Source organism: Platalea leucorodia, assembly GCF_965183815.1.
Source record: "Platalea leucorodia genome assembly, chromosome: 1".
Taxonomy (NCBI): Eukaryota; Metazoa; Chordata; class Aves; order Pelecaniformes; family Threskiornithidae; genus Platalea; species Platalea leucorodia.
This window is the reverse complement of record NC_138823.1, coordinates 148,395,935-148,408,327: the sequence shown is the minus strand read 5'-3', so window position 1 is coordinate 148,408,327 and position 12,393 is coordinate 148,395,935. Positions and strand designations below refer to the sequence as shown.

The window sequence follows — 12,393 nt, the reverse complement described above, 5'->3', positions numbered from 1 at the left end:
GCTGTGGAGTCTCCATATTTGCAGGCCTTTAAGAACAGGTTACACAAACATCTGCAAGAAACGACATCGATGTAGTGATTCTGCCTGAGGTTAGGTCCTTCTCTTCATACGGTCTATGATTAGACTAGCAAGTGCAAGCTATCTAAGAGGAAAGGGGGAGGAAACAAAACCTTCCCTACAATTGGAAGCATGTGTGAACTCATTTTTAAAAATGTAAAATTAAAGCCAGATAGTCACCGTAGTTGGTTAGTAATCACTGTGTACACCTTAGCTTGACTCTTATTAAATCCAGTAATTCCTAACAAAGTAATTTTTCAGATGTTTTTTTCTTTTCTACTACTATTCAAATTGGGGTTTTGTGGACATTCAAGTTTGTATTTCTACCAGATTCCCCGTCCAGACAGGTACATCCACACGATGTGATGCAGGCCGCTGGGAAAGTGCCAGACAAAATCCAGCAATAAACAGTGACGGCCATGCTGTAGCGCCCCTGAGCTCATGCAGCTCTACTCTATTTATGCCATCTCATGTGATACCAGCATAAATATTTTTGCAACATATTCCTATGCTTTTCAGCTCAGAGCTAGGTTAAGTTTGCAACCATGGTGCAGGCATACTGTAAGAAGGCTTATTACTTTAACTTTTGTCATGTTAAATATAGGATATGTTTGTCTTGTCTCTCTTCAGGAAGACAGCTTTTAACAGCCAATGAATAGTCAACCCAAAATAGACGAGGTTAAGTTGTGCTCATTTTATCAGCATGTTTAATTATTTAAATTGCTAATTGTCATTTTAATATGTGCATATTGGGAATTTAGCAATCTTTTCCCATAAAGATGATTTTCAGCTGGCTTAGTATAATGAAATCTTATTGCTTTCACAACTGAAAGCTTCTACAGCTTTTTAAGTCATTTTTATTGCAATTGGCGGGTGTTATAAATTAGATTTTCAAGTATTTTGATTATGAAAGGGAAATGGAGTTCAGTTAACTCTAATCAGGGTTCCTGCCTGCTGACCTGGTTACCTGTACCACTGCTCTCTGTCATCCTCTACACATCTGTTCTTTGACCCATTTTCCTTGCTGAATTTGTTGCTCCAGGGTTAGTTCTCATTCCTGTCCTCCCATACTTAAGGAAATAATTGACCTTTTAAAACAAAACAAAAAAGTTATGTTTGAATTTCCTAAGCACTGTGAACACCCTATAACATAGGATAAATAATGAATGGAATGGAGTTTCAAGACTACTATTTCTGCAAAGATTACATTGCTTGATTTGACAAATGCTAAGCCTTACAAATATTTCTAATAATGACTGTCAGCTTTTGCTGAATTAAAAAATAGAGAAAAAGCACTTAGATGTGAAATTATAAAAGTATATTGTACTTGACAATACCTACCCTTATAGATAAAAAGTTTAAAAAAAAATATTTGCTGAAAGGCATAAATTAATTTCAGTAACTACAAAGGACGTTCAAATTGTAAAAATAACAGAGGAAGTAAAAGCTGTCTGGCATGCCAAACAGACTTTAATGTGATTATTAGGTACAGGTTTTTTAAATTAAAGGCAAAGAGATCTCAGATTTCATACTTGTGAAGTAATATCATTCACTTGTCTTACAGGATTTAAACTGATTCTGTTTGCTCCTGCAGTCACTAATCTCATGCGTTTGTGTTGCAAAAACAGACTGATTGGGATTTGCTGCTTGTATAAAACACTAAGGTAGACAGCAAAACAATAGACAGGTGCATATATTTGAGCAGGCTTTCTGAATTATCATGAAACCCGAAAGCATAAGGTTTGGGGGGGTGCTTATTTTGTGATCTCTCTTGTATGTCCAAGCAACAGTTTCAGCCTTTAAGTCTGACTGCGTGAGTTCATACTCGTTGTACTTTATATGCCATTCTAAAATAGATTTCTTATTTTTGACAAATGCAAGCTCATTACCTTGCCAGCAAGAAAACATCTATATGAGAAATGATCCATATGTAAAAGTTCATGAATTTATTAGGTTTTTTGCTTCTGGAGATTGTTTTCCTAAGTCTGTTTTACATTTCATTTTGTATACTATGTCTGTGTTAACTCAGTTGCTGTGCTCTTCAGTTGTGGCTGTTCTGAAACACTCACCCTTAGCAGCTTGCATATATTTATGTAATCAATAGCTCTTCCAGTTGCTTATGGAGGTATAAAGACCTAGCTCTGGATCGAGGTCCAAAAGAGGTTATGAATATCTAAGATGGGATTTAGATCGTGTGTAGGTCATATAGAACCCTCATGAGAGTGAAATCTTTGAAACACCTGTCTAATCCCACAGACACACCAGAATGTTGATACTTGGAGGGGAGGAAAAGGTGGTTGCTGTTTACAGTTCCCTCATTGCACAAAGTTTTCTTCTGTGCAGTCCTACAGCTGCCCCTTGCAGAACTGGGCAGCACAGTGCATCTTATACCCAAATGCAAAATGGATTGATTTCCTTCTCCTCCTAAAGCATGACCAGAGCATTTGTCTCACTTAAAGGAGAAAGTTTTTTACAGAAGACAGTGGGACGCCAACTTTTAATTCAAGTAGATGGCTTGTGGGGTGGTCAAGCCAGTGCTGCCACAACTTTTTAGAGTGGCTTGAATTAATGTGATGTCCCACATACATCCTGGTGACCTGGGTTTGAGTTCCATTGCAGAATTCAAATCTTCTGACTCTCAGGAAGGGTAATGCATTTTGCATCAAGAGTCACGAAATAAGATGTCCAAGTAGTTGTTGCAATGGGCACTTGAGCCAAACTCCTCTCTTACATGAGTGCCCATAGCCCATGAGCTAAAGACTCTCAAACATGGATTTTGACTGACAAACAAACAAACAGCATAGTATGAAGTCTCCAACATCGTGACAATTCTAGTTACTGAGTTCTTCCTTTTTCTGTGTCCTGAAAAAAGGAGCCATTCTTCTGCTGCTTTAAATTAACTATTTGGGCACGTAAACTGGAGAGAGGCTAGTGTTCTGCCTCTGGTGATACAGGCCAAGTTTGCCTTTTTGCAGGCCACATCTTAAACGACCTCATAATTAAACTCACAGTTGTTTGGGGGATTTCTGTTGAGGTAGCTACCTCTTCTCCATCTGCTGTGGCGAAGTTCAGAATCACACACAGCTTCGATGTCCATAACCTTAAGAAAACTGTACTGCTGCCAGCTGCAACTGGTTGGTCTAAGCAAATTCAGTTAAATTCATAACATGTCTCTTGGCTCTTTCAAGAATAAAAACACATTCTCCTTAAAATACTCATTTGCTATGTTAGCATTAAATTCAACGTGTAATTTACACAGTGGATAAAGACTAGTTACGTTACATACTTCTGAGAAAATGGGTAACAGTCTACTAAGCAAACTGTTACAAGCAGTGCCAAAACAAAGGTGCATCTTCTAATTTGAAATATTCCGTTTCAAGAGCTCTAGTAAGTTGCAAATAAGGATACTTCCAAAAAATGGAGAATGATTTGGCCTGATGCCTCAGAATTTGAAGTTTCACCAATCTGTTAAAACTGGAAGACAATTTTAGCAGCCTTTTTAGTGCATGCAAGGGAAAGCAGTTTACAAAGCAACAAATTTTGAGTATGTCACATGAAAATAAAGGAATGGGTCATTATTGTTGTCTGACTTAGGTCAAACAGTTCTTGATAATAGTTGTGGTTGCTATGAAAAAGCTATTTAGATCTAGACTGGAAGAACGACTCAGTGTAGCAGGTAGTATTTTGTTTGAAGGAGGAGAACTTCAAATTTGGCAATTTCTTCTATGCTGTTCTAGAAGGTTAGATCTGCAGAAAACCTACTGCTTTGAAGGCAGGTTTTCTGAACCTGCAGTCAGGAAGGCATTAAAGTCCTTCTGTGTCTGTCTTTCCTTCATGAGAAAAATGTGATTTTAAACTCAAATTAGCCCCAAAGATTCAAGAAATTACTCATTGCTGCATATTAGGCTCAGCTACTCACAGGCTGTCTCCACATTACATTTTTCCATAATTCCACAGATCTTGGCATTTTTACATGACATAATTGACAGAGAGCATGCAGGAAAGTAACAACTGGGTGAACAGAACACTGCTACTGGGGCAGCAAATTTCTGATAGCTAATGCTGAGAAGCTGTGGCAGGTTTAGTAGCTATTTAGAGAACTTCTGCTCAGGAAGATGCTAAGAACAGTAAACAATTTTATCAGGACCTCCAGTTTTCAGCATCACAATAGAACGTCGTCCTTCCTTGCAAGAAGGTAATACACGTTCAGAAAACCAAACGACATGGGTTATCTCTTCCTCTACAAAAAAAACCACAACCAAACACTTTATTTTCTCAGAATGTTGTCAGAACCCAAGAGATTTGTACTTCTGTAGTTATCTGGTGCAATCCTGATCAAAATAGTATCCTGTTCAGAGAAGGAAGGTAGATTGTTGCCTAGAGAAGATTGCCAGATGATGGCAAAATGGCAAAGGCTTCAAAGTCCTGTTGGCGTGTGCCCTGCGAAGCAGGGGCATGGTACTGGAGGGGTCAGCTGACGTGATGGCTTGTGCTGTGGGAATGGGGAATTGCTCCTCATCTTCTGCAAAAGGGCTGTTTCTCTCTGCTGGGCATCTGTAGGATCACTGTACCTGACTTTGCAGGGTTTTCCTTCTAGCTCTGCCATAATTCTGTGCTTTTTTTATGCCTGCCTTCCCTGCAGGATGAAAAGTAGCCTCTCATTCATGTGACAGCAAAATTTGCTTTTGCCTATGCTACTGAGAGTCTTTCAAACTGACCCTGAATGATATTTTTTTTTCTCCTGTATATCTCTGAAGCATTGATTGTTCCATCTGAAAGAGGTGGCAGGTGTCCAGGGTAACAAGAGATTTAACATCTGGATGGTCATGATGAGGAACGTTTTTACTGCTAGGTGTCTTGTTGAGTAGCAACTAGTCTTGTGATCTGGACTAATTGTCAGCAGTACAGGAGGAAACCAGCTCTGTCTGGCTTTCACCGCATAAAATCATCCCACTAATCCCACTTGCTTTCAATAAAATCTTTTTGTAGCTGAAGAGCTATTGAAACTGAATTCAGAAGGGAGTTCTCAGAAGCTAACTCTTCCTGTGGCTTCTTTCTGTAGGTCCCATAGTAGGATGGTTTGATTTCTACTTCAGCAATTTGATTGCTTGCATCCAACTTTTTTTTTGTCATCTTTCTCTGCCTGAGAAAATCTGTTTCACTGTGCATGTGATTATCTGACTTTATTTGTGACTTCTGTTATCCCTGATAGACTACAGGGATGCCTAGGTTATTTGGGCATAAAACCAGCAACGTTTAAAGTTGATTCCAGTAAAATAATGCAGTGTGCCTGTTCAGCAGTACAAATACTTGCAGGAATAGAAGATCTGCCCTCTTCTGTTTTAAATCAATTTCACAGTTGTGATCCTTATTATTTAAGGTGTCCCCAGACCCAGGATTTCTTAAGGGCTGGCTAATACTCTGGTGAAAGCTGTTGTCAATAACAGCAGGCTTTTAGCACAACTTTTCACGGCAATGATACAACTCATAATTTAATATACATGAAAATGATAATGTTAAAGCATTATGCAGGACCAATCAGCAATAATAACTAGCAGAGTAATTCTACAACTGTGTCATACTTTGAGTAACAGTATTTCCAAGTATGTTATCTGTTACCTAATGAAAGAGTAATAATACAAGCGTTAGGATAAGAAATTGAGTAGAGAAAGCAATGGAGCAACTTACATTGTGTAACTTAGTGATGTTTTTTAAAATCACTGTTAAGAACTAGCTAGTAGATAACACTACTCATGACTGGAGAGGAAATTTAAATTGATACTAAGGATGTCCGAAAGTATGGAGGAACTGGCACCAGAAGAGACTGCAAATTTGAGTAGCAAGAGCAACGGTTACACTGAAACAGATTAAACTCTGAAATAAAATTTCATATGTTCCATAGATTGGATTCCTAATAATCCTTCGTAGTTTAATACTGACATGTTACGATTTCTGCCCTGTGTCAGCATCTTTAACAGCAATGTCAGTTGAAGCTGATGGACAAATAAATCCTAAGTCTAAATAAGTGATACCTGAACTCTAAGTGAAAAGAGCTAGAGTAAACATGAACTTTACATAGCACCTGGAAAAGGACTTGCAAAATCATCCGTATGAAGAAGAAAGCTCACCCCCCCCCAAAAGAAGAGAATAATAGACAAATAATCTTCTCATGTAACCTGTGAATGACGATAGTAAAGCTGTGAGTAAGAAGCTTGATGAGTTGTCAAACTTAGGTAAACTGAAGGTGCTTGTTCAGTGTTTGAAATTGTAGATTTTCAATATCTAAACCATACACACAGTTGTTATTTCCAGCTTACTTGGTGAATGTTCAAATTGAAAGTCCATCAAAATATGGACAGATATCATAATGCCTTCAAAAGAGCAAGTCTTGGAAATATTTGATGTAGTAAATGGAGTAACTTACTACAAGTGCTGCATCTGTGTTCACCAAGTTATTGTGGCTGAAGTTATCCAAAAGAAGATAACCTAAGACAAAACTGTTACTTCTGAACTTTTTGCATGTAGAGGGAAATGTAAAATGCCATTGGGATCTAGAAATAAAGCAAAATCTTTCACTGTTCTAGCGGAGAGGGCTGGGTTAGATTCTAATTCAATTAGATGTAATGCGCAGCAAAATTTATATCTATTACGGGATACCTACACTAACCTAATTTGGGAACGTCTGCCTTGTAAAGGAAACCCGAATGCAGCATATTGATTTGCACCGCTTCCAATGCAAAGTTTATGTTGCATGTGTAGTCTCAGTTTGAAAGATAAAACAATAATTGCCAACCTCCGAAAATATCAGAGGCTCAACACAGAGGAAACTGAACATTGGCATTGGGGTAGCAACTTGGTGTACCTGTCTCTGTCATTGCTTGCAACTTATTCTGCTCTGTTTGGTTCAGGGAATCTCTTATCTTTTTTTTTTTTTTTTTCCCCTCCTCTCTTGGCCTTATGAGTAGGCTGTAAATCTTTGACAGAAGTGCTTTGAAAATAGCAAAATGGTTTAGAAACAGTTTTCTGGAATACATGAACACAGATAGATAATGCCTTGTCGTATTTGCAATGAATCCACTGAGGATCAGCTGCTTGTTTGCATGACAAGTTCTTCTCACTCTTTTCAAAATAATCTCTTGTAATCCATATATAACGTAGTTTCTGTTGAAGAGATGCATAGCAGGACACCACTAAGGATCCAATCTGTTCAGCAGTCAAGAATGGATTCCCCTCCACTCAGCCTTTTAAAGCATTGGCCCTATAGAGACACTCTGCTAATAACGAAAATGGAACACAAACATTTTAATTTGGATTATTTTAGATTATGAAGTGTTCAAGGAAGGCAATTTCTGTTAGTGGATCTCCTGTTTCAAGGAGGATCCATCCTATCATTTCAAAATCAGGATCATGCAGATCACAGGCAGAACTGTTAGTGCTAGTTAAAATTAGCTGTTCATCATAGTATTCTGGGATTTTTCTCTTTGAACAATTAAAACTTTATCATACTTCAACAGTAGAAACTGGAGTTTTCTATGCCAGGTGTCTGCCTCTGGATAAAGGTTTTGGTTAATTAGAGTTTTTTGTTCATGGAGTTTTCATTTGAACTTAATCATCCCAGAAAATGAGGTTTAATTTGTAGGGAAAATAGACCACTGCCTTGTTAAGTCTTGCTGTCATTTTGTGAAGGAGGTCCAGCACTTGCCTGTTTTTAAAGCAAAGTCCTGTAGTTCCACAGACAGAAATGTGGGTGGGAGGAACCAACAGACTAGACTACAAGCAGGCAGTACCAAAGTATTTTAACTATTGAAGTACTCACTTATGAATCCTGCAATGGAACAAAAATCCCGAATCTTTATATTTTCGTCTTCTTCCAGAAAATAGCTGTATGACCTCCTGGCAGGTTTGCTCTCTAGTGCTGCTCTACATGGAGGATACTAGTCTGTTATTAGAATGATAGAACCGTTTAGGTTGGAAAAGACCCTTAAGATCACCGAGTCCAACCGTTAACCGAACACTGCCAAGTCCACCACTAAACCATGTCCCTAAGCACCACGTCTACCCGTCTTTTAAATACCTCCAGGGATGGGGACTCAACCACTTCCCTGGGCAGCCTGTTCCAATGCTTGACCACCCTCTCAGTGAAGAAGTTTTTCCTAATATCCAACCTAAACCTCCCCTGGCGCAGCTTGAGGCCGTTTCCTCTCGTCCTATCGCTTGTTACTTGGCAGAAGAGACCGACCCCCACCTGGCTACAGCCTCCTTTCAGGTAGTTGTAGAGAGCAATAAGGTCTCCCCTCAGCCTCCTCTTCTCCAGGCTAAAAAACCCCAAACCATATAGTTAATATTAGTTAGTTAAAACATGAGCGGTCTATGCTGTGGCCCTGAAGGTCTGAATGATTCATATTGTGGGTAAATATGATCCCACGTGGAGGAATTTCTGACTTTGTAGGTGACGTATTTTTTATTTTTGCTGTGGGCAGCACACTGCCAAGTGCCTTACAGTAAACGGGAGTTACCATCCGAAGCCCCAGGCTGAGGCAGCAGGAAACGCAGGTTGCCCATCCCAGGCAGTGTCGGTTCTGGTTCAGTGCGTTGCCTCTTGATGTTCTAAGTTGTGTTTGATTTGGGTGGCTCAGACGACTTGATTTCCATTTCTAGCTTTTTCACAAAGACCTCATAGTCAAAAAAAATGAAATTGAAATCTGGTCCTCATAAAACATTTTCCGTAATTAAAAAGTGTGTATATTTCTTTGAGTACTACATTTTAAAATGCTTTTACATAGAACTTGAATTTTGGACTCCAGATCATTTGATATAACACAGATGCTAAGTGATTAAAAGAATCTTAATTTTACATGAAGCCCGCCTTTGTTATCTATAGCGAGGTCTAGAAGTTTGGGATGGGGAAGCACCCAAGTTCTGCGTGCGGAGAAAGCCTGTTTGGTTCCTTGCTTAAGTAAAAATGAAATCTGATGTTACTTTTCTCCCAGGACACGGATTTCCGTATACATGGAGAGGCTGAAGCAGGCAGCTCTCCATCCTTTGGATTCCCATGTAATAAACTTTTTTCCTGAAATATCAGGACTTAGGAGATGGCTTTGCTGATCTTTGGTAGTCAAACTGTTACAATGTATTTTGGGACTGAATGCCTGTCCATTAGCGTGCTTCATCATCTAGACTTATGTGGGTTATTTTGTTCTTTTGCTCAGCATTGAGAAACTAGTATCTAGAAGATAACTCATTCGTTCCCTTTTCCCCTCTCTCCTTGGGGTATTTTTAGGTTAGAGAATTAGGGTTTAACAATGAAGGAAAATAAAATTTGAATATCAACTGTGATGTATTATGGTGATAGTAATGGAAATGCGTGACATTGCTTACATTATTTTAATAAGCTAGTAATGTTTTAGAAAGGACAAAGTCTAGAAAGTTACTTTTTGCCAGTTTGGGACCCATATACAAACAAAGCCAGCAGAAGAACATCAGCCTTGCCATATTTAATGTATGTTTGATGGTGGTATTTTGCAGTAAGCTGCTAATGAACTCTTCAATAGCCCCAGTAATGTAGTTTTTTAATAGTCCTTTTTTTGTTGTTGTTTTTGTGCAGGTTACAATGAAAGCCAAACAACTGAAGGATTCAGTTACATATACACCAGGTGTGTGCTACTGGATCCCCACTGATGCTTACAAAAAGCTCTGTATTGGGATTATAGCCATGCAGATACAGTGCACGCCCTACCTTTCGGGGAACGCTTTGCAGAGGGACTTGGCAACCTTGCCTTACTTTGAGCAAAGAGGAGAACCGATGGCTATTCGGAGGGAACGCTTCCCTTTAGCTACAGCCTCCCAGGCTTTCTTACTCAGTTCATTGTGGGGTTTGTTCGTTTGTTCACGCTGTTCTGTTATGTTTGTTTATATCAGTGTGGTAATGTACTAGTACTTTGCACATACCAGATAAGCTCATAATTGGCAAAGTTCATTGCTTCATAACAAATACCTGATTTGTCGATAAGCCTTTTCCTTAAGCTCTTAATCCAGAAGAGCTTTTTTTCCTCTCTGCACTATTCTGGGTACCTTTTATTTGCAGGCAGTTCCCTGCTTGTTTGTGGTTTGTTTTATTTAATTAGAAGTGTAACAACAATACTTCTAACAGGTATCATTAGGCTCTCCGAGCTTAAAACGCTGGCCCAGAATTCCAAGAATGTCAAAGTCAACGTGAATTTGCCAGACCACATCATCACCCAGCGAGAAAGGGAGGAGGAAGAGGAAGAGGAGGAGGAGGGGAACTACGATCAGACCCCAGAGCAGATGGATGTCCAAACAGATCAAAAAGAGACCATTGCAAGTGAAACTAGACACCGCAAACGAAAAATTATCAAAGCACCTGAAATGACTTTACCAGCAACGAAAGAGGTACCAGAAGAGAAGGGCAGAGGAAGACGCCAGAAAGATTTTGATAACACTGAGCAAGAGGAAGAGAGTGATGATGAGAGCAGAAAAAGAGAGAAAAGCCGTGCCCCAGAAGAACTGTGGACTCAAAATCAACAGAAACTTCTTGAAATGGCCTTGCAGCAGTATCCAAAGGGAACATCGGATCGCTGGGATAAAATAGCAAAATGTGTTCCTGGAAAAAGCAAGGTATGCTTAGTTTGGTTTGAACTATAGCATAAATTGAGGGGAAACATATTTTCTACCAGTTTATGATAATCCTTAAGGTCCATGCAGAAAGGTGAGGTCTTCACTTAGCGTATCAGTCCAGACATAACTGACCTAAAGAGCATTACTGGCATGTTTGTTGTTTTTATTTAAAATATATTTTCATTTAATTCAGTTTGTTTGATCTATTACAGAACATGTTGAAATACCTCCTGTTTCATTTAAAATTCCTACTTCTCTGCCTTTCAGATCTTCAGTTGCAGGACAAATTAGATTTTAAGACAGATTTTGATTCAAAGTAGTAACCAAATGTTGGTGAGCTGCTTTGCTTACACTTTTACAGTACCTTTCTCAACCCATCTCAGTGAGCAAACAAAATAAGTAATCCATCCGCAAGTGTTAAATGCTCAATAATCTATCTAATGTTCTTTTTGTAAGTATAATCTTTTAAAAAGTGTTCGTTGTCATTGATATAGTTGGTCTGTGTTAGATTCCATGATAGCAGTGATTGATAGGTTAGTGTGCTCGCTTCAGTCACTGTAGCTGCAGAAAATCCTCATTTCACTTGTGCCAAAACCAGCGTGAGAGAGCGGGAGACGTGGGTGGGGGATTTGGGTGTTTCTCTGGCTCTGCGGCTGCTCAGCAGTATCTGGTGTCAGTAGGTGCTGTGTTAGTGACCGTAAAGGCTTGCCTTTAACAAGGTGACCTGTCTGCAGAGTGCCTCGCGCCAGAATAGCTGCTCTGAAATAGATATTACAATACAACTGTTTAATCGTTGCTTTTACGGTCATTGTCAAGAAATACCGGGTAACTCTTTTCTTGGGTTTGTGTGCCCTTTAAAGAGAGGAGTTATCCATTAAGAAACATAAATTGAGAGTTAAAGCAATATTAAATATCCAACTTTAATTAACACTTTTGTTTTTTCCTTTTAGGAGGAGTGTATAGCAAGATACAAGTTGCTTGTTGAACTGGTACAAAAGAAAAAAATGGCTAAAAGCTGAATGTTCTGAGCAGGAGAGATTTAGCTCATCTTTGTCAAAACGGGGTTTTAAATCTCATATGCAGGAAACTGCATTTTTGTACCTCAGTATTTCTATACGTCATGTGCCTTAGTAAAAGAAAATACCAATAAACCTTATAGCATCCTACCGACCTATTTTGTGTGTTGAAGAACGAAGGTGTATTTTTGTGTTGGAGAGCTGCTTACGCAGATGTGTGATCACAGCGTCTTAACAATTAGTGGACCTTCAGGAAAAGCCACACTGATAATTGCATGCTGAACTGGTAGGTTTACAGCTAATGAATATACAGAATATAACGAATTTTAAATGTTGTTTTGAAAAGGAGAATTGATCTGAAACTGTTAAGCAAGGACGAAAGTAATGGAACTCTGCGCTCGAGGTATTTTTTTCTTTCTTGCAGCGATAGATAGAAGACAATATGCTTACAAGCATGTCTGCTGCTACGTGAAACGTCCAGTCATTCTAACAGTATTATGGAAGCAGCAGTATTTCTAATCTTAACTTCCACGTACATTTATACGCACCTGCAATATAACTGCTTTTGTACCAACTCTGCAGACTAATCCCCAGTGAGATTTGGTAGTGCTGTTATTTGGTAAAGTTGAAATGGGTAAGAACATTAAAGGCCTCTAATTAAGATTTATCAGGCATATCCTTCATG

At 38.9% G+C, this 12,393-nt stretch overlaps 1 protein-coding gene across 1 annotated transcript in view; it reads left to right on the top strand.

Moving 5' to 3' along the window:
- Nucleotides 1-11,908, top strand: part of DNAJC1 (DnaJ heat shock protein family (Hsp40) member C1) — a gene marked incomplete at its 5' end in the record, with an annotated part of 111,396 nt that extends 99,488 nt beyond the window's left edge. The window contains 3 exons of the mRNA XM_082307061.1: nt 9,662-9,710; nt 10,208-10,692; nt 11,643-11,908. Of these exons, the coding sequence (XP_082163187.1) occupies nt 9,662-9,710; nt 10,208-10,692; nt 11,643-11,711 (603 nt within the window). The 3' untranslated portion in view covers nt 11,712-11,908. The remainder of the gene's footprint in view (nt 1-9,661; nt 9,711-10,207; nt 10,693-11,642) is intronic.
- Nucleotides 11,909-12,393: the final 485 nt, after the last annotated feature.